The sequence below is a fragment of the Peromyscus maniculatus genome, chromosome 23, assembly GCF_049852395.1.
Source record: "Peromyscus maniculatus bairdii isolate BWxNUB_F1_BW_parent chromosome 23, HU_Pman_BW_mat_3.1, whole genome shotgun sequence".
Taxonomy (NCBI): Eukaryota; Metazoa; Chordata; class Mammalia; order Rodentia; family Cricetidae; genus Peromyscus; species Peromyscus maniculatus.
The window spans coordinates 12,342,932-12,365,042 of NC_134874.1; the positions used below are offsets into that span (position 1 = coordinate 12,342,932).

Sequence of the window (22,111 nt, forward strand, 5' to 3'; positions counted from 1 at the left end):
CAGAACAGCGTTGCTAAGTAGGTCAGCATGGGGGGGGCGGGGGCTGGGGGCTGGGGGCTGGGGGGTGTGCGTGCCCACAGTACCTGGTTTTAATGCTCCCGTTCTTCCTTTTGCTCTTTTATTTTCTTTCCCTTCCCCCGCTCACCATCTTTTTTCCCTGCTCATGGTATTGAGGGTACACTCTGAGGAGCCCCCCCTTATTTTTTTTTGGGGGATCCATGCTGGTAGATCAGAGAGACAGAATAAGCCACAGCTATCTCACCTTGCCAATTCCTTTAGCTGGTCCTGTTTCCTCAGACTGGAAGCTTCTGTGTCCTCATCCCAATGAGCCCCCCCCTTATTTAAATAATTTTTTTTTTTAGACAAGATCTTGCAACGTAGATAAGGGCTATCCTCTAATTCAAGGTCTTGTTACGTAGACAAGCTATCCTCTAAGATAGCTTTAAGATCCTCCTGGCTGGGCGGTGGTGGGCACACGCCTTTAATCCAGATATTTGGGAGGCAGAGGCAGGTGGATCTCTGTGAGTTCGAGACTAGCCTGGTCTACATAGTAAGTACTACAGGCTATGTAGAGGGACCCTGTCTCAAAAAACCTAAAACTAGAGTAAAATAAAATATCTCTCAGCTTTCAGCCTCAAAAGGGCTGGAACTGTGGCAAGTTCTTCTAGTTCTGAAAGAGAAAACCAGATCTGACGAGACGAGACGTTAATAGTAGGGGCTGGATAAAGGGTAGAAGGAGCTTGCTGCCAAGTCTGATGACCTGAGTTGGATCCTCTTGGGCCCATGTAGTGGGAGGAGAGAACTGTCCCCTGAAAGTTGACCTCTGACTTGCTGTGGTGTGCACACACGGGCCTGGGAATGGCCATGCTGTTTCTCAGGGATATCCTGCCCACTCAGACCCCTCTCAGGCGGGCTAGCACACACATTTCCACTCGACAGGAGAAGGAAAGCTGTGTGGGCAGCCCCTGCCTGCCCCCTGCGTCTGCATCCCTCCTGGTTGGCCAGCCCCTCCCACTCCCGAAGTTAGGTTTTTCTCCCTGGCGTGTGTCCCTCATCCGGCAGCTTCTCCCTCAGCCTCACACTGGGAATGAACAAGACCCTGGGGAGAAGAATCCGGGTCACGGAAGAAATAGCACAGAAGGGAATTGGGTTAATTCAGAACGGGGCGGGAGGCCGGGGCACAGACACCTCGTCTTCCGGATCTGGGTCAGCAGGAATGACCTCATCGGCTCGTTTTCGAAGTTGTAGTTGACTGTCCAGAAGATGCAGAGCTGCTGGTAATTGATGACCAGGTCCAGGACGGTCCGGAAGCCTTCGGCAATGTCGAACTCGTCCATGCCACTGCCTTGCTCCCAGGCGTACACGGTGAGAAGCTCCAGGGCATACTTTGGGGGCAGGGATGCTTTTGACCTCTTTTTCCTTTGGCACTGATGGGGAGAGTGGAGATGTCAGGTACCCTTCCTTGGTGAGGCAGAGGGACCCAGTGTGTCTCATGGACTGCTTGGGTGGCAGAGCAGGGCGACAGGGGTATGAAGTAGAACCTGTAGAGGGAGCTCCTGAGTCCTGGGTAAGCTTGCTAGACTCAGCAGCAGGCAGAGTGTCACACACAGCGTCTTGTGTTTGGACCACAATGTAACCACTGGCTGATGGGACCCTCTGTATGATAGTTATGGGCCCAGTACCATGGATTGCCATCTCAGAGGAAGATCGGCCTAAGGGCGGGGGGGGGGGGGGGGGAGGGGGGTGCGGGGGGTGCAGTTGAGGGAGTCACATGACTTCCTGAAAACCAAACCATAGCTCCCCAGGCCACGAGGCATCTGCTCCCCGTGATGACTTCAGTCTCAGCCACAGCTTCCATCTTGCCTTCTAAGAGACAATATGGTATCCACACAGCTGGACTGGCAACCTGTGGCACACCACCTTAACTTCCATGCACGCTTCTCGGGAGAACTTGCCTGCCACTGAATTCTTTGGCCAGCAGGAGAACAAGCCCTTAGCTCTGAAGTTAGGAGGCTCTCTAGGCCTGACCCAAATATCAGAAGACCCGTGGCTTAATGAGCCACAGCTTCCCTAAAGAGTCCCAGCACCTAGCACGGGAGGATTTGGGTGTTCAGGACACGTGGCAAAGCCCGTGTCCTAGCTTGCTGGTAAGAACAACAACCACATTGACCAGAGCAGGGACTGGCTGACCTGTTTGTACCAGTGCTTGATCAGGCGAATCAGACTCTTCAGTTTGGTGGGCCGGGGTTCAATGAAGTTGCGCTGTAGCTCTGTAAAACAGGGCGAAAACTCTCCTCCTCTGAGGTTCGATGATTTATACAGCTCAATGAGCTCCTTGTAGGCTTCGGGCCTGGAGGGGAAGCCAGAACGCAGTTGACCTAACACGGGAGCAAAATGTCCATTAGATCCTAATGTGTATGATAAGCAACAGAGTAAAAAAAAATGTTTTTGAGACAGGATTTCATGTAGCTTAGGTTGGCATTGAACTTATTATGTAGCCAAAGACGATCTTGAATTTATGATCCCCCTGCCTCCACCTCCCAAGTGCTGAGATTACAGATGTGTACCACCATGTCTAGTTTATGCAGTGCAGGGGGCTGAACCCAGGTCTTGGGCATGGTAGACAAACTCTCTACCAATGAATCTATATCCACAGACCTCAAAACTGTGGTATTTTTTAAAATTTATTATTTACTCATTTATTTGGTTTTTCAAGACAGGGTTTCTCTGTAGCCCTGGCTGTTGTAGATCTCACTCTGTAGACCAGGCTGGCCTCGAGCTCACAGAGATCGGCCTGCCTCTGCCTCCTGAGTGCTGCATTTAAAGGTGTGTGTGTTACTGTAAAAATCACCTGTGCCTGCCAGACCATGAGGTCACTACTGTCTGCATCTTGGATACTCATCAGTAATTCAAATATGTATCCATGGCTCAAAGGAAACTCCCCGCAGAATGAAACTACATTTGTCAAAAAACATAGAATGGGTTCATTGACTAAGGGAGGCTTTCTGCTCTTTCAGGGGACCCAAGTTTGGTCCCCAGCACTAGAGTCTGGTGGCTTACACCCTGTAATTCCAGCTCCAGGGGACCTGGTCCCCTCTTCTGGCCCCCACAGTCACTCACACTTACATGTGTGAACCATGTAAGTACGAAAGGAAATGAGATGAAAATTCAGCTCTTTGGTGGCTCTAGCCACATTTCAAACTCTCGGTGGATTCAGAACACAGGTCTAGATGTTTCTCACTGTTGGAGAGAAAGACTTCCCTGTCAGTTCTGAGCTCAGGCTTGCACACTGCTGTTACTGAGGTATCTTTAGTCCACCCCCCCCTTTTGGTTTTTTGAGACAGGGTTTCTCTGTGTAGCCCTGGCTGTCCTGAAACTCACTCTGTAGACCAGGCTGGCCTCGAACTCACAGATTTCCACCTGCCTCTGCCTCCCGAGTGCTGGAATTAAAGGTGTGGGCCACCACCACTCAGCTTGGTCAGTGTTTTATCACATCAACAAAAGACAAACTAGAACAGCTGCCCTTTCAAAAGCAAACAGACAAACAAAAGTGGCCTGAACCCCATTCTATATACTCCTGTCTCTTTTTCTGAGAGAAATTAAAGCAGCTGGCAGCTGGTGTAACTAGAGTTTTCCTGCCTTGCCCACAGTCAGGACAAATCTCCGTCACCCGCCAGTCCCACAGCCGCTCAGACCCAACCAAGTAAACACAGAGACTTATATTGCTTACAAACTGTATGGCAGAGGCAGGCTTCTTGCTAACTGTTCTTATAGCTTAAATTAATCCATTTCTATAAATCTATACCTTGCCATGTGGCTCATGGCTTACCGGCATCTTCACATGCTGCTTGTCATGGCGGCGGCTGGCAGTGACTCCTTCTGCCTTCCTGTTCTTTATTTTCTCCTCTCTGTTAGTCCCGCCTATACTTCCTGCCTAGCCACTGGCCAATCAGTGTTTTATTTATTGACCAATCAGAGCAATTTGACATACAGACCATCCCACAGCAAGCTGGTTTTGTTTGCAGTGTGTGTGTGTGTGTGTGTGTGTGTGTGTGTGTGTGTGTGTGTGTGTGTGTGCCAAACCCAGGGTCTTGAGCATGCTAGGCAAGTACTCTGTCACTGACTGAGCTCCAGCCCCAGTCCCAAATAATTACCTTGTGGTGGTAAATTGAATGAAGAGACTTGTAGATGCTAAGCAAATGTTTTATCCCTGATTACACCTGGTCCCCAAGAACTACTCAGGTGGAAGATACTAGAATCTTCATAATTCTAATATAGGACACACACACACACGTAGTAACTTGGCCTCTGTATGTGCATAAGTGAGTGTGTGTGTGTGTGTGTGTGTGTGTGTGTGTGTGTGTGTGAGAGAGAGAGAGAGAGAGAGAGAGAGAGAGAGAGAGAGAGAGAGAGAGAGAGCATGAAACAGCCTAGAGTCAATCTGGGAAGTTGTTATTGATGCAGGAGGGCCAGCCCATTGTGAGTGGCACCATTTCCTTGACATGTGGTCCTGAATAAGAAAGCTGGCTAAGCATAAGCTTATGAGCGAGGCAGCAAGCAGCATTCCCCCATGGTTTCTGCTCCAAGTTCCTACCTTGAGTTTCTGCCCTGACTTCTCCCCATGATGGCCCTCCCTGATGGACTGAGATCTAGAAGTGTAAACCACACAAACCCTTGCTTCCTCTGAGTTGCTGTGTGAATGTGGGCACATGTGCCTGGATGTGTCCACCCAGGAGAAGCCAGAGGAGGAAGCTGGGTGTCTTGCTGTATCATTCTTCACCTTATTCTGTCATGACAGGGCCTCCCACTGAACCTCATCCTTCACCTTATCCCATCAAGACAGGGTCTCCCACTGAACCTCATCCTTCACCTTATCCCATCAAGACAGGGTCTCTCACTGAACCTCGTCCTTCACTTTATCCCGTCAAGACAGGGTCCCCCACTGAACCTCGTCCTTCACCTTATCCCGTCAAAACAGGGTCCCCCACTGAACTTCGTCCTTCACCTTATCCCATCAAGACAGGGTCTCCCACTGAACCTCGTCCTTCACCTTATCCCGTCAAGACAGGGTCTCCCACTGAACCTTGTCCTCACCTTATCCCATCAAAACAGGGTCTCCCACTGAACCTCATCCTTCACCTTATCCCATCAAGACAGGGTCTCTCACTGAACCTCGTCCTCACCTTATCCCATCAAAACAGGGTCCCCCACTGAGCCTCGTCCTTCACCTTATCCCATCAAGACATGGTCCCCCACTGAACCTATCTGATTCAGCTAGAACCATCACTCTTTCTACCCCAACCCCTCTCCAGGCAGCACTGGGGTGACAGGTATGCCTGCAATAGAGCCTGGCCTTTTACCCAGGTGCTGGGGATAAAACTCAGGTCCCCATGACTGAATGGCAAACACTCTTATCATGGAGCCATCTCCTCAGCCTACTTCGAGGCTTTTCATTCATCTGTATTTCTGTATCTCTCACCTATAAATGGGATTGCTGAGGAGGAGTTTTCCACACCTAATTTCCTGTCTCTTATCTCACAAAGCGCCCCCCCAATTCTGTTCTTTAATTTCCTCCTCCACAGAGGAAATGAAGGGATGTTATCTGTGATATGTATATAACTATATGTGCCATCCTTGACACACCATGGAGAACAGAGCCGACGGCTCCTGGAGGCTGCCTGGGGTGTTTACACGAGAATGGAATTGCATGTAGGTGTCTGGGGGCCTGGGCTAGAACTGGGAGACAATTACAGCCCATTACCCACCCCCACCCCCCACCATTTTTCCTCAACTAGGGTCTGGGGCCTCTTACCTAGTGCATCATAGGCAGGCAGGACATCAAAGTCGACACTTTCATTGAGACTCCTGGATTTCAAGGTAAAGCTTAGCACCCTGGGGAACTCCCACTTTGAAATCTCAAACTTCACTTCCAGCTCCTGCGTCTTCTGGAAATCTTCTAATTGCCTGTGGATCTCCCGGACTAACATCGAGCGCTCGTTTTGTTGGGAGTCATAGCTCTTCAGTGAGCTGAGGAACACAACGATGTCGGCATCCGATCCAGATTTCAGAGCTGTGCCTTTGGCAGTGGATCCTCCCTAGGGAAGAAAGAGAAGGTGAGGGAAGATGTTTCCCCTCACCCTTGTCTCCCTGGCTCCCAAGAGCTGGAACCATCGAAGGGCCAGCACTCACCTTGACGGTCTTTAGAACTTTGGTGCTTTGGTCCTGGAAGCAATTTTCTTTAAGGAATTTACAGATGGTGTGAACAGCTCTTTTGATCTGGTCCAAGAAATCTTTATCGGGCTGGAGGAAGTGTTCGATGAACTTGTTCAGTAAGTGGCTTGGGGTGATGAACAGTGATGTGGGCTGGAGAGGAGAGAACTTTCATGGGCTCTGCCCAGAAGCCACCACAAAACTCACCTCTGTCCTTCTGCCAACCTGCTCCCAACCATGGGCAGAGACCTTCCTGTCAGAGACCTTCCTGTCTTGCACAGATATACCCTAAGAATGTTCTTGAGATGTCAGGCAATACCTACCCCCCCAACACACTCCCCTCACCGAGCAGAAACTCTCCTGGTTCCTCATGGGCTACGTGAGAGAGATCTGGATCCTTCTGAGGGGTTTGTGGGTTTTGCAGACATGGGAGGTGCCCTGGGCCAGCATGAGAAGATCCCTAAGGACCTTCCAAGAGGCAGGTGTCAGGGTCAAAGTTGAACAAGGAGATGTGAGCTCAGGAGCAGAGAGGAGGGGGCTGGAGGGTGTTGGGGCAATGGCTCTGAAGATGGGTGAAGGAGCCAGGACACATGGGCAGCCTCACGAAGCTTGGAAAGGGAACGAGCCCTCAAGTTCCAGCTCCACGAGTCTGCGTTCGCATCGCCCACTGCTGTAACAATAAGATTCTAAATTTAGGGTACACGTTTCCTGGAGAGCTTCGGCAGAGAGCGGCCCAGCTGCCTGGGGACAAGAGGCGGAGCTTAGCTCTGCAGTCCAGCTGATCTCGGTGCTCCTCGATGTTGTGGCCTGGCATCCAGATGTGAGAAGCAGCATCCTCAATCCTTCCACTCAGATGGCATACAGGGTGGGCATGCGCACATGAGTGTACATGCGTCATGTGCATGTGTGTGTTTCGTATGCAAGTGTACGCATGGGAGTGCACACACGTGTGCGCGCACGAGGGTATATATGAATATATTTGAGAGTGTGAGTGTCCTGTTCGTGTGTGTGCATGTTCATGGTGTATGCACATGAGTGTGCGTGCAGATGTGAGTGTATGCAGCTGTGAGTGCCCATGTGCTCTCACAAGTGTCAGCATTGTGCAGGCACCTGTGAGAGCGTGAGGCTCCGGGTGCAGAGACGAGTGTTCATAGGTGAGTGCGCATGTTTACACGTGAGTGTGTGCATGTATGTGCATAAGCCTGAAATGTTCATTCCTGCTTGTGTCTCGGTTCCTGGGCCTGGACAGAAGTAGCTGTTGAAAGTGGGATAATGTCGTGTCCGGAAGGACAGGCTAGTGAGACAGCAGCACAGGGATCAAAAGATGACTAGAGCCAGGTGGCGGTGGCGCACGCCTTTAATCCCAGCACTCGGGAGGCAGAGCCAGGCGGATCTCTGTGAGGTTGAGGCCAGCCTGGTCTACAGAGTGAGATCCAGGACAGGCACCAAAACTACACAGAGAAATCCTGTCTCGAAAACCTTCCCCCCCCCCTCAAAAAAAAAAAAAGATGTCTAGGGAGACGGCTCATCGGGTTAAGTGCACTGTCTGTTCTGTCAGAGGGTCCAGGTTTGATTCCCAGCACCCAGGTGGTGGCTCACACAGGTCTGTGATTCCAGTCCTAAGAGGCCTGATACCCTCTTTTGGCTTCTGTGGGTATTGCACACATATGACATAACATACGTTCGGGCAAATACTCATATACATAATATAAAAAATATTTTTAAAAGGTGGGGCAGGAGAGACATGAGAGCTGAACATAATCATGTACCTGTGTGTTGGAAAGGGGGAATCTATGGGTTGCTTGGGATGGCTGTCAGAACACGAAGATGGTATGTGTGTATGTGTGTGTCTTACATTTTGACAGCACTATGAACTTAAATTTACCTTTGACCATAGCCTGGTGTGCTGGGGGATGGTCTGTATGTCAAATCTGTTGCTCTGATTGGTCAATAAATAAAACACTGATTGGTCAGTGGCTAGGCAGGAAGTATAGGCGGGACTAACAGAGGAGAAAAGAAAGAACAGGAAGGCAGAAGGAGTCACTGCCAGCCGCCGCCAGGACAAGTAGCATGTGAAGATGCCAATAAGCCATGAGCCGCGTGGCAGGGTATAGATTTGTAGAAATGGATTAATTTAAGCTATAAGAACAGTTAGCAAGAAGCCTGCCACGGCCATACAGTTTGTAAGCAATATAAGTCTCTGTGTTTACTTGGTTGGTTCTGAGTGGCTTTGGGACTGGCGGGTGACAAAGATTTGTCCTGACTGTGGGCAAACTCTAGCTACACTGGTGGTTGTGGGGGTGAAGGCCTCTCAAGTGACTCTGGTGACGTGCAGCCACCATCATAGTGATGAGGCTGAGTGTGTGCGTGTGCTGATGTCACCCAGCCAACGATGGCAAGTGCCAGAGTTTCTATCTATGAAGCTTGCACAGGTGTTATCCATCCCTTTTTGCAGCATTAGATATTTGAAAACTAGGAGTTGGTGGGAAGAGATCATCCCTGCCTGACCTTAGGAAGCCAGGCAGGTGGTCACAAGAAAGTAAAAGACCAGGCTAAGGTAAAAATGGAGCTTGGGGTTGGGGACTTGGGAGCAGTTGCCGAGTCCTTGGCATCTACCTGGGGAGTGACCCCATTCACAGACTCTGCATCCTTCTGCCCACCCCAGTTTCTTAGATCTTAGCATCTGATACCTCTGCAGATGGGATGTGGCCTCTGCCTCCCACACTTTGGATATAAGCTTGCCCTTCATCTGTGGACGTGGGGTTCGACTGACACGTTTGTCCCACTTCAAAGGCCAACAAGGCGGCCTTTGAACAGACTCAGCTGGTCTCACTTAGGAATGTGCTTGATGCCCTTAGCCGAGAGGCAGATTGTGTCTGCGTCACTGCTGGTCCTGCCCCCATGGGTTGGACTTCAGGGTCTGCTTGAGTGTCACAGACATGAGTTCTGTATACTTCTAGGAGGCTCAGCTCCTTGTCTCTGTCCCCCCACCCCTACCTCCTCCCCTCCTCCTGATTTCACACTTGCAGAAAGGAATTTATCTCTTTTCTCCAGGAACCTGCTTTCTCTATTTCCCCCTTTCCTACCTCATAGTCATCTTTGTGGCCCTTAGGAGTTGGTTGAGTTGTGTCCCCCTAAAATATATTGGGGTTTGGACCTGTAGTACCCATGACCACAGCCTAATAGGAAGTGGGGCTGTTTGAGAAGCCATTGAGTTAGGAGGAGGGTCACTAGGGTGGACCCCAAATCAATATGACTATTGTTCTTAGAGGAGTGGGGTCCCCAGACAGACCCACATCAAGGAAAAAGCACAAAGACAGGGTAGACATGTGACAATGGAGGGTGATGATGTCACAAACCAAGCCAGGTATCAGTGCTGTCCCTGGGAGAGCCCACCCCTCCCCCATTCCTTGTCTTTGAACCTCCAGCATCCAGAACAGCGGGGAAATAAATTTCTGTTGCTTTAAGCCACACTGAGTGAGTGACCATGTTACAGTAGTTGGGCATAGGCAGCCAAGACACACTCTCTGAGATCAGGGTCAGGAGGACACTCCCTCCATCGTGGAAACCCTCTTACCAGAACATTCCAATGCGGTGCAGGTGACACATTATTCAGGCTGGGAGAGTACAGCCAGGCCTGAGCCGCCTCTGTCAGCATCTGCCAGGACCCATCGTCTTTGCCCACGTTATTGGTTGGATCAGTTGGATCCAAGATGACCGGTCTAGGAATTTTATCAGAATTTAAAAGAAATCAGGGCTGGGCTTAGTAACATACATCTTTAATGCCAATATTGGGAGGCAGAAGCAGGAGGAACTCTGAGTTCAAGTCCAGCCTGGTCTACATAGTGAGTTCCAGGCCAGCCAGGGCCATACAGTAAGACCCTGTCTCCCTGCCCTCCCCCCAAAAAGCAGGACATGGGAAGATAGCTTGGTGACTAAGAGTTGCTTAGTCTTAAGGACCAGAGTTCGGGACCCATGTAACAACATGGGTGTCTTGAACAGGACTTCAACCCCAGCACTGAAATGGGTAGAGGTGGCAGGATGTCTGGGCCTTGCTAGCTTCCAGCCTAGTTGAGAAAGCTGGAGCCCAGATTGGAGAAGAGAGACCCTGCCTCAGAGGAATAGATGGGAGACACCTATCTCTTCTTCTGGCCTCTATGTGCAAAGAGATGCACACCCACACAGATGCGTGTGCTCGTCCGCACTCACACAGACTCACACATTTTAATAAAAAAGAAGTCAGGCTGGGGAATGGGTCAGTGCCTGCCTCACAAACAGGCCCTGAGTTGGGCACCCCCAAGACTCATAGAAAAACCAGACGCTGATGTGTCTGTAATCCCAGTCCTGAGGAGACAGAGTCTGGGTCCTGGGGCTCACTGGCCGGCCAGTCTAGCCTACTGGTGAACATTAGTGAGAGACTAAAAATGAGGCAGAAGGGCTGGAGAGACCCCTCAGAGGTTTAGATCACTGGCTGCTCTTGCAGAGGACCTGAGTTCAAGTCCCAGAGCCCACATAGTGGCTCACAGCCATCTTTATAGTCCCAGGTCTGACACCCTCTCCTGGCCTTCATAGGCATTGCATGCATGTGGTTCACAGACATACACGTGGGAAAACATCTATACACATAAAATAAATCTTCAAAAAACAAAGCAGAGAATGAGACACCTGATGTCTCATTCTGGCTTGCACATTGCATCTGTGCACATGCATGTGTATGCGCACACTCACAGAAGGGGGAGGCTGAAGAGGGCTTTGTGGTACCCAGCCACACTAACTCCTCATCCTCCTCTTCTCAGAGAAATTAGATCTCACTGTTGTTCGCTGTGAATTCCTTCCCCTTCCCCCAGCCCCTTCCTCCAGGCTTTGGGGGACAAAGCCTGACCATGGTTTGGAGCACGGAACGCACTGACTGAATCTCCTTTGCAGATAGACACTCAGGTCCTCCCCGCAACCCCAGCTGTCCGTAAACAGCAAGGACTTAGAACTCGCTTTCAGTGGGGGCTCTGGCGTACAGCTGCAGAGATCTGGAAGCTGGGTGGGTACCTTTGGGACCTGAGCTGGCATAGAAGGGTGTTGCGGACCGTCTCATCCTCAAAGTTGTAGTTGTCTATCCAGTAGACGCACAGCTGTGACGACTGCCTGATGAGTCCCAGCACGGTCCTTGCACCTTCTGCTATGTCGAAGTTTTCACCTTGGCAGCTCTGTTCCCAGGCATACACAGTGAGCAGCTCCAGTGCATACAACAACTGCAGAGACAGGGAAGTCATCCACTTCTCCTCGCACTGTGAGAGAAGACAAGGCCGTCAGGAAGCCGGAGCCTGTGCCGGCAAGTCAAGGTGTCGGTACCATCAGATACTGATGAAGGTGTGGAAGGAACACCTGGAACACTCACACTGCTCTCAGGGGTGTGAGTGTGTGCGAGTATGTGACTGTGTGACACGGTGTGCGAGCATGGCTGTGTGTGTATATGCGTATATGTGCTGTGTGTGTGTGTGTGTGTGTGCATGTGCGCGAGTGTGTGTAGATGGGTGAGTGTGAGCACATGTGATTGTGTATGTGAGTGTGGGGGCATGTGGGTGTGTCAGTGTGAATGTGCATGTGTGTGAGTGAGTGCAGAAGTGTGTGTGGTTGTATCAGTGTGAGTGTGTGTTTGTGAGTGTGAAGGTGTGTGTGTCAGTTTGTGAATGTATAAGTGTATACATGTATGTGAGTGTGAGCTGTGTTCGTGAATGTGTGTGTGAGTAAGCCAGAGGTCAAGGTCACATATCTCCCTCAGTCACTCTATACCTTATTTTTTTTGGAACAGGGCCCCCTCGCTGAACCTGGGGCTCACTGATTGGCTGCAGCGTCTGGCCAGCAGCCCAGGGGATCGGCCTGTGTCTGCCTCCTGAACATGGAGTTACAGCCACAGGCTGCCACTCCTGGCTTTACATGGGCTCTGGGGAATCTTCCATGCTTGCACAGCATGTACTTCCCTCACTGAGCCTTTTCTCCAGCCCCGGGACACTGGTTTTGAAAAATCCATTTGGCACCCTTCATTAAAGCTAAATAAACACTCTCCACTATATTTCATATAGAGTCCACTTATGCAAATATAGACATGTATATACATGCTGTCTGGGGCTGTGTCTGAGACCCCAGCAATTCTACTGCATATTTACCCAAGAAAAATGAGTGCTTAAGTTCACAAAAGACATGTCAGAGGACACCCACAGTTACCCAGTTCACAGAGGCTACAACCTGGGAATGACCCACGGCCCCACCAGCAGCAGAGAGGAAAATGGGTATGTTACTACAACAGAATAGTACAAGGGAATGAAGAACTATTGCTATGTAATGATGTGGCTGGATTTCTTGAACATGGAGTGAAATGAGGGAGATACCACCTGTGTGCTATATGGCCCATTGACAGTGTTCGAAATTAAAGGGAGGGCTGACAAGAGGGCTCAGTGAGGAGAGGTGCCTGCCACAAAACCTGTTGAACTGAGTTCGATCCCCCAGACCCACATGGTGGAAGGAGAAAACTCACTCCTGTACATTGTCCTCTGACCGCCACACATGCAATACATCACATTCACATACACACGCACACACACACTCTTGTATACATGTGCATGAGCACTCATGCACACACACATGTGTATACATGTCACATTCTTTTAAATAAAATTCATTAGTGGTGATGGTTATTGGAATTAAAAAAATAATGTATTCATAAAGTTTTATTGCTTATATATATGGGTGTTGTGTTTGCATGTTTGTCTGTACCATGTGCATGCCTGGTGTCTACGGTGGCCAAAGGAGTGTACTGGATCCCCTAGGACTGAAGTGACGGATGGTTGTGAGCTGCCATGTGGGTGCTGGGAATCGAACCCAGGTCCTCTAGAATAGTAGACAGTGCTCTTAACCATGGAGCCATCTCTCCAACTCCTTAATATTTTTTAATTATGTGTGTGTAGGTGTAGGTAGAGGTGTTAGATCCCCCTGGAGTTAGAGTTAAAGCTGATTGTGGGATGCCTGATGTGAGTGCTGGGAATCGAACTTCGGGTCCTCTGGAAAAGCAATATGTGCTCTTAACCACTGAGCCATCTCATCATCCTCAGGATATTTTTTAAGGGTCATGCTTAAACTCTAGATCCTCTTGCCTCCACTTCTTGAGTGCTGGGGCCACAGTGGTGCAACCACCATGCCCCTGAGTTGAGAAAATGCTCTGTTTTGGTTTGTGGCTGAAGAGGAGATCAAATTAGATTGAAGTATGTTGTTAATATTGTTGGAGTTTGCTTACTGGGAATGATCTCAAAGGGTCATACAGTGGAGTGTAGTGCCACGTGGCTGTGGTCCCAGCGCTTGGGAGGCAGAGGCAGCCTGTGAATTTGAGACCAGCCTGGTCTATGTAGTGAGTTCCAGGCCAGCCTGAGACCCTCTTTAAAACAAGGCAATGGCGTAAATTACCTGGTGATACCAGTGCTTGACCAACAGGATCAGATCCTTCACTCTCCTGGGATATTTCTTGAAGAACTGCTGCTGTAGCGTGGTAAAGCAGACTGCGAACTCACCAGGCGCTGCTCGTACTCGATCCATGGATCTTTTGAGATCCCGATAGACCTTGGAGCTGGGATTCTGACTGAAGCCTGATGGGAGAGAGCCGCGAGAAGCTCGGCCGTGATGGTGGTCTAAGTCAGCTGGAGTCGGGGAGACTGTCTATTGCCTGATCTGCAGGAAGGCAGCTAACAGTGGGGTGACTCTCCCTGATAGGTAGAGTAAAGGTTAACAGGAAGCCTAACGTGAAGGCAGGATGGGGTGGACCCAAGACAGGATCAGCAGAGCCACACAGCATGATGACACATGAGAAATAGATGCCCCAGATGAAGACCGAAGGCAAGTGTCTGCCCAACTGTCCTTCTTACAGAGACTCAGAGACGCCTCGAAGTGGCAGGAGCAGGGAAGCGTGGAGGTGCACTGAACTAACTATTTTCCATTCTTGGCCTGCTGAGCTCTGCCATTCATATTTGGGTACCCAGCCTTGGGCACGCGCCCTTGCCATTTATTGAGGGCTGACCTGTAGACCAGGCACAGTTGAAGTCCTTTATGCAATGATGTCACGTCGTGAAAGTCTTATAAGCCTCTTATGGGGTGCAACTACCTCAGTTATCCAAGAGGAAAACACCCTGAAGTTAAATAAGCTGGAGACAGTTTTGGGTTCAAGGTCCTGGGCAAAGAAACCACAGCAACAGCAGGCAGCCTACCTGACCTGGTAGAGACAGGTAGACCAGGTTAGTTGGGGTTTTATATAGTAAAGGCAGTGATTTATGAATCCCCCTGTAGGGTCTTATTTTCTCAGAAAGCAACATTTATTGCTTCCTTGTAATTAAAAAAAAAATAAAATAAAAAGTCCTAATTTGGAAGATTCAGCTCTACTGCCACCTGGTGGTAGGATCTGGGCACTACATGCGAAGACCCTTGGCTGGGCACCTTCCTTAACTGGTCAAGGCAGCAGAGGGTGGACTAGTCACAACATCTCTCCCTCACCACCGACCACTCTCTTGAGGCAGGCACACCACTACAACCAAACAAACCTGGAAGGTTGTTGCTCTGACCTGAGAGCTGGTGGGTGAAAAAGGGACCCGTGGGGTCGTGTGTCAGTTACTTTTGTGGTCGCTGGGATGGACAGAAGCAGCCCAAGCAGGAAGGCTTTCTTTCGGCTCTCTGTTTGAGGGTATAGCCATCGTGGTGGGGAAGACATGCTGCATGCTCCCTTCTTGGACCAGGAAATAAACAGAGACTGGGAGTGGGGCTGGAGGCAGGGTGGGTTTACCGCCCTCTGGGCTCACTTCCCAACCTACCCACTTGCTCTAGCAAGGCTCCCTCTTCCATGGGCTCCACACCCTCCCAAATCAGTGCCACCAGCTAGGGACCAAGTGTTCAAAGACTTTGCATCTTCAAATCCTAACAGATGAGAAGGACCCATGGGCAGCACCTTGCATTGTTCTCTGATCCAGGCCACCTTCCCGGGACCTGCTGTCATGTGGGTGTGTGTACATCTCCATCTCATCAGAAAATGGTCAGGTGGTAGCTATTCAAGGACCCAGTAACCCAGAAGTTCCTCAGAATTGTGGACAATGTAGGCACCCTAGCTTCCAGCTCAGAGGTCCTCAGCTGTTTGACTAGTCCTCAGCTGTGAATTGGGTCCACCATTCACAGCATGGCCACTCTCCGTTCCTGTCCTCTTTTCCCATCCACCCTACATCCATCCATTTCTCCATCTGTCTATACATATATCCACACATCCATCCATTTTTCCATCTGTCCACTCATCCATCCATCCATCCATCTATCCCCCACCCACCCATGTACCCATCCATCCATCCAGTGAGCACTCAGCCACCCATTTTCATCCACCTGTTCGCTTTCTTTTCCTGCTGCTTATCCATCCGCCCATGCACCCACTCACCTATAAAAAATCTCCACTTTAGATCCAAGAGTCTAGAACATCTTATCCAAAGTAGATGAGATGAGAATGAAGTTCTAGATAGAGTGTGCCCAGGGTAGGAGGCTCTTCTCTCTTGGAGACTGTGGTAACGAGCCCCAGAGGCTCGTATGTTTGCATGCTTAGCCCCCCCCCCCCCCCCCCCCCCCCCCCCCCCCGCCACGCTGCCCGCTGCTGCTGAATTGTTTGGGAAGGATTAGGAGGTGTGTCCTTGTTGGAAGAGGTGTGCTGTTGGAGGTGGGCTTTGAGGTTTCAAAAGCCCATGCCAAGCCCAGTGACTCTGCCTGCTGCCTGCAGATCAGTATGTGCAGCTACTGCTCCAGTGCCATGCCTGTCTGCTTCCCACCATGATGATAAGGGACTGACCCTCTAAGCCTGTAAGCAAGCCCCCAATTCAGTGCTTCCTTTCGTAAGAGTTGCCTTGGTTACGGTGTCCCTTCACAGCAACGGAACGGTGACTAAGACGGGTTTACAAGCCTCATTTTGGAAACTGTCTGGCACGGCCTCATCCTGAAGGACTCAAGCAGCTCCCCAGTACTCCCAGAAAGTTTGGACTCCCCCCCCCCCCCCCCCCCGCTCCCCCCAGTCCCCATAGCACTCACACAGGGGATCAAAGGCTGGAAGCAACTGCAAGAGTATCCTCTGCCCTTGTGTGGACAGTAGGACAACAAGGATGCCCCCAAACTTTGCTGGCTTGTATTTCTCGTGGGTTTTTAGCCATTGTTCAATCAAGCTGAGGAGTTCACTTTGGTTTTCCTTCTGTTCCTGAAACGTATGAAACTGATCCACGAAGAGCACAAGGATACCATCAGAGCAGCCTCTTAGGACTGTTTCCCGGCCATAGGAGCCACCCTGCAGGGGATGAAGTGGCAGGTGTGAGGTCTGCACTTTTCTGTGGCTCCAGGCAGTGATATTCCTCAAGTGAAATCCCCGAATGTCACCACAATTTTAAAATCAGGTTGCCGGCGCCCATTTGTGTCCAAGCTCGTGTTTTGTACACTAGCTCCAATCTGGAGGCAACTCAAAACTGCAATGAGAGGCACACAGTTGCATGAACAAAACTCTCCCAAAACGTGGAGTCAAAAAAACGCCACCCAACAAAGGCACGTAACCATTCCCTCTCATTTACTGAGCATCGAGGCTGAGAACACTGTGTGCGACAGTGTATCACAACACTCTGAAGTGGGGGCCAGGCGGACCTCACTCTGCAGACCCAGACGCTGTGGCACAGAGAGATGAAGCAGCCTGCCAGGCAGAAGCTGACACCGGGCTGCAGCTTGGGCCCCTGCACGGTCTGTCCGCAGAGGGAGAAAAGCCTTGTGAAGTGCAGTCCCCAGGGCTTGGTGTGGAGCCCTGCTCAGCATCACCATGGTGGGAACATGGGGGTGCGGGGAGGAACAGCCCTGGCCCCAAACCTGGGTCTCCTCACCTTAGCTACCCTCACCACAGGGCTCTCTCTGCTCAGCAGGAAGTCGGAGATGGCATCCACGTCCTGGTCTATCAGCTTCAGGCATTCTTCGTTGGGTTTGAGGTTTGCCTGGATAAACTCTTCCAGCTTGTCTGCTGGCACCGAGGTTAAGTCAGGCAGCTCTGCAGATGATGACCCCCCGGATGGCCCTGCAGATGACCCCCCAGATGGCCCTGCAGATGACCCCCCAGATGGCCCTGCAGATGACCCCCCAGCCAGCCAGTTTCCCATAGTTGCTGGCTGGCCTTGGGAAGGCTGTAAATGGCAAAGGCTGTGTAGCTCAAGTTCTGGGGATTCTGCCCTGCCGGGGGAGCTGGTTCTGGATAGAGGAAGTCGAGTCCAAAGCTGCTGCCCTGCCCCCCCATCACAGCCTCGCCTAGCAAATCGGAAATCGAAACCCAAGTGCGAGAGAGTCACTGCCCAGCAGCTGGCAGGGGAGCTTCCTGCTGGCCAGCCACTCCCGGGACACCCCGAGTTAAACCTAAAAGCTCCAGAGCCTGGGGGTGGGGGTGGGGGAACACCTCCGTGTGTGTGTGTGTGTGTGTGTGTGTGTGTGTGTGTGTGTGTGTGTCCTCCAGTGCAGGACTGACTTCTTGGTGTCTCTATCTCCTCCATCTGTAGATCAGAGGAGCCTGTCTCAAAAATAACAAAACCATTGGTTGAGTGCTCACTAAACGCTAAGCTAATTGGGTTTTTATAGAGGGTGGAGGAGGCCGTGCATTGACAATGGCCCTTTCCTCTTGTTTCCAGTGCCAGGCTGAGCAGTAGAGAAAGAGCCCAGAGAGGGGAACTGACTTGCACAAAGACACACAGCAAGGCAGGTGCCCTGGTAGATGTAGGCTTCCTTTCTGCCTTTGGGTGAACACAGGGCCCTGAAGGGTCAGAGTAGCTTCCTAACACACACACACACACACACACACACACACACACACACACACACACACGCACGCACACGCGCACACATGCACACACACTAAGTAAATACTTAAAAATTATATTAAAAACAAGGAAATTTTGCCAATTCAATTGCTTTGTGTTAGTTTTGAGACAGAACCTTGCTATGTAGCCCAAACTGGCCTTGAACTGGTAATCCCCCTGCCTCAGCCTCTCATAAACTATTATTTATAGCATCTTCCTTCAAGGTAGGATGGGACATGGCGTTTAGCTAGCCTATGTCACAGATGGTTTCCTGGGAAGCTCGCTGGAGTGTGTGTGTGTGTGTGTGTGTGTGTGTGTGTGTGTGTGTGTGTGTACGTGTGTACAGTGACTTTGTATTTGCAAGTCCCCTCAGAGTCCAACTGAGTGCCTGGACCATCGTGACAAAATATCGGCTCCCGCACAGGAACCCTGCAAGCAGAAGGACTCTCGAAGTTCCTCTAAGTGAGGCCAAGGACAGAAAATGACTGCAGGGAACACTAGCAGCTGCCAGGGACCCTGCCTCGGTCTCCTGACTGCTAGAGTTGCGTTTGTACACCACCTCACCCAGCCCTAGCTCTGCCCTGTTCCTCTCCCCCCTCCCGGCCCCCCTCCCCTCTCCCCGGACCTTCTCCCCAGGGCTATGGCCTGAGTCAAGCTCAATGGCTTTATTCTGCCACCACCATGGTGGCTGCTCTTGGAGATGGAAGGGCTTAGGTCAGCAAGGCCTCTCCATTGCCTGGATGGCCATGACCTCACTCCTCACTCACTCCAGCTCACAGTCGCCCCAGTTCCGGAGCCATTTTGACAAGAGGGCCCAGAGTCTGTGTGGTAGGGCCAGGGGCTGGGATACCAGACCAGTATCCCATCTGCTGCTGGGTTCCATGGGAAAAATAGGTCTCTGCTGGTCACCTTTGTCTAGAGCAGTGGTTCCCAACCTGTGGGTCTCGACCCCTCTGGGATCGAACAACCCTTTCACAGGGGTCTCCTAAGATTATCGGATAGCACATATTTCGAATGGTTTTAGGAACTGAGACTGTTGGTCTCCAGGCAGGTTGCCCATGTACATACCGAGTACCCGGATCTGTATTAAAGGGGTGAAGCATTAAGAAGGTTGAGAGCAATTGGTCTAGCGTTCTGAGAATGATGTGACCTGCGGCCGGCCATCAAGAGACACAGTTTGGGGTCTGGTGAGGCGGAGTTGGGACCAATCCCCCGTGGAGTCTTGGTGTTGCCTGGAGCCAAGAGCAGGTAACACAAGGTAGATGGTGGCAGAGAGGGGACCTGGGGACCCTTCACCTCTCACGCAGGCTGGTCACTGTGGGCTAAGCTGAGGAGGCAGGAATGGAATGCAAGGATGAAAAGTGCTGGGAAGGTGCTGTCCTTCTGGCTGTTCTGCCCCCAAGCAGTGGTCCAGTGAGAGCCGGGCTGTCTGAGCCACCCCTAGTGGGGGATGGGCAAGTGCAGACTCCTTCCTCTGTTTCTCTTCTGTGGAAGCATCACTACCGCGTCCACCCCTGGGGGGGGGTCCCTCTGGAGGACTCGGCTGTGGCCACACTGTCCCCCAGCGTCTGCCACTTGCTTCCTGTGTGCAGGGCTGGGACAGCCACAGGATCTGTCTCCCTACCCTCCACTCCCTGGCTCCTAGCTGTCACTCAGACTCTGCCAGGGGGTTGGAGGCATTTTCTCATGTAAGACAGGTAGATATGTATCCTGGAGACACCCCGGCATCACCCTGGCCCTGGTGGGGATGAGAGAGAGAGAGAGAGAGAGAGAGAGAGAGAGAGAGAGAGAGAGAAATGCCATCCATCCACAGTCCACCCATAGTGTGGCAAAGGTGAGGATTCTTTCTGGAAAATAGGTTTATGGATCAAGGGCTTGCAAACCCATCCCTTCCGCCCCCCAGCAGGACCCCCGTATCCACTGTATTTGGGAACAACAGACATCAGGAGGCAGGATGGTGAGGCATGATGCCAACAAATGTCTATTCATCCCAGACAGGGCGCAACGGCTGAGCAAGGAAAGGATTCCACCCGAATCTAAGCAGGGGGAGCCAACAGGTTTATTGGGGTTACACTTAGAGCGTGAGTTGGGGCTGCAGGGGTGTAGGTGACCCCTAAGCACTGCATTATCAAAAAGCCTGAACTTTCACGGGTGATGAGTTAGGAAAGCTGTACTTCTGTGCTTCTTACCCTCCTCCCCAGGTGCTACCTCCTAACGGAGTGGGTGGAGCCACAGGGGAGGCTTGGGACACTTCCTGCTCCGTCTACATTCCTAAGGCCCAGTTATCACATGTTTTGCTTATTTCATTGCCGTGGCTGTGGGCGGGGTGTTCCCTAGTCATGGCCCCAGCCTCTGCCCCATCATGGCCACGGTCACATTACATGGGGGAGCACAGCTGGACCACAGCTGGTGGGTCTCTGCAGGCAGAGGGATGCTGAGGAAGAGAGAGGCTTCTTGGCAGGTCTGGGGCGCTGCTGGGTGTGGCGGTGGGGGGGTGGGGGCGGGGCCCAGGGGTAGCTGAAGAGCAGATGGGCAGAGTCTGAGATGTCTGGATCCTAGGGTGCCCAGCACGGGAGTCAGGGGCACTGGATGATCGAAGTAGAGGTCTATGTATGAAACTCCACCGGGTGGGTGGAACAGGGAAGAGATGAGAGGGTGGTGGGTGGGCAGGCGGTCAGAAGGGAGATGGTGTGAGGGGGCACACATACCTATATACAGATATGCACAGACACACAGACACACATATATACGCATAGACACACACAGATACATGCACACATATATACATATACATACACATGAAGACACACACAGAGACACAGACACACATAAACACACAAACACACATGTAGACTCACAGACAGACAGACAGACAGACACACACACATCTGGCCCGATACTCTGAGTCTCCCGTGCTGAGGGCTGGTGTCACTTTCTCTCAGGCGGTGTGACCACTGATTTTTCTGGACTTCATACAGAGGCCTGTGGGAAGGAAGACAGGCTGGTTACCTCAGCATTTCTGCAGAGCGGAGACCACACACCCCACGGGAAGTGGAGGCGCAGGGTCCGCAGGGGCCATGGGTGGGTCCTGCCCCTTAGCGGGCACCATGTCTTCCCATGACCATGTCTGCTCCCAAAGGATGCCTTTGTTTACCTCGCACGCCTCTCACCTTTACCAGCCATGGCTTGATGGGGGTACCGCTCTTGTCCATGCAGCACAGGGCAGATGTGCAGACTGCAGCCTCCTGGGCAAGCAGGTCCCAGCGGGCAGAGTGGCCCAGGTTGCCTGTTGGGTCAGCTGGATCCAGGATGATGGGTCTGCAATGGCACCCAGGGTCAGTCTTATCCCCACGGTGTCCACCTGTGACACTGGCTGGGCTGTTCTCCCCTCTCCTCTAACACTACAGCGGCCAGGGCCAGGACCCCGGGACCCCTCAGTGCCCCAGGTGAGCACTCTAGGGCAGGGGTAGAGAAGAGACATACGGAGTGGATGTGGGTAGCACATGTCTGTAATTCCAGCATCCGGGAGGCAGAGGCAGGAGGATTGTGAGTTTGAAGCAGCCTGGGCTACACAGTCTATTCAAAAGGGGTGGAGGTGGGGGGACTGGTGAGATCACTCAGTGGTTAAGAGCACTGGCTGCTCTTCCAGAGGACCTGGGTTCAGTTCCCAGCACCTACATGGTGGCTCACAACCTCTGTAACTCTAGTTCCAGGGGATCTGGTGCCCTCTTCTGGTCTCCATGTGCACACAGTGCACATACATATAAGCAGGCAAAACACTTCACACATAAAATTTTTAAAAATCCTTTAAAAGGAAGGAAGGAGGGAAAAGCAGTTGCATACGCACCACTTTTTCATGCTGTGTCCAGGCAGACATTACTAATCACTCACAGTGCTGCTGTTCCCCCTTCTACAGGTGAAGCAGGCATTGCTAATCAATTACAGCACTGATTCTGCCATGGTCCCTTCCAACATTAATGGCAGATACTATTACCTGGCTAATGTATATCATACATCAGACTCTTTCT

The 22,111-nt window shown here is 51.4% G+C and overlaps 1 protein-coding gene and 1 long non-coding RNA gene across 4 annotated transcripts in view; one reads left to right on the forward strand and one right to left on the reverse strand.

Annotated features, from left to right (window-relative positions):
* Positions 1–31: 31 nt before the first annotated feature.
* LOC121825350 (uncharacterized) lies at positions 32–12,944 on the forward strand. The gene is made up of 2 exons (XR_013047853.1): positions 32–1,365; positions 5,934–12,944. It is a non-coding gene; the product is annotated as an uncharacterized LOC121825350 (long non-coding RNA).
* Oas3 (2'-5'-oligoadenylate synthetase 3) overlaps positions 998–22,111 on the reverse strand; it is a 41,368-nt gene continuing 20,254 nt past the window's right edge. The window contains exons 1-9 of one of the 3 annotated variants that reach the window (XM_076561296.1): positions 17,127–17,624; positions 16,300–16,549; positions 13,663–13,841; positions 11,254–11,492; positions 9,788–9,932; positions 6,190–6,363; positions 5,813–6,095; positions 2,191–2,378; positions 998–1,427 (exon numbers count right to left, since the gene is read on the reverse strand). In XM_076561296.1, coding sequence (XP_076417411.1) covers positions 1,119–1,427; positions 2,191–2,378; positions 5,813–6,095; positions 6,190–6,363; positions 9,788–9,932; positions 11,254–11,492; positions 13,663–13,841; positions 16,300–16,549; positions 17,127–17,396 — 2,037 coding nt within the window. In that variant the 5' untranslated portion in view covers positions 17,397–17,624 and the 3' untranslated portion in view covers positions 998–1,118. Of the gene's footprint in view, positions 1,428–2,190; positions 2,379–5,812; positions 6,096–6,189; positions 6,364–9,787; positions 9,933–11,253; positions 11,493–13,662; positions 13,842–16,299; positions 16,550–17,126; positions 17,625–19,475; positions 21,066–21,253; positions 21,402–22,111 lie in introns of those variants that run through there. The other 2 variants (XM_076561297.1, XM_006970781.3) reach the window with 2 other exon arrangements.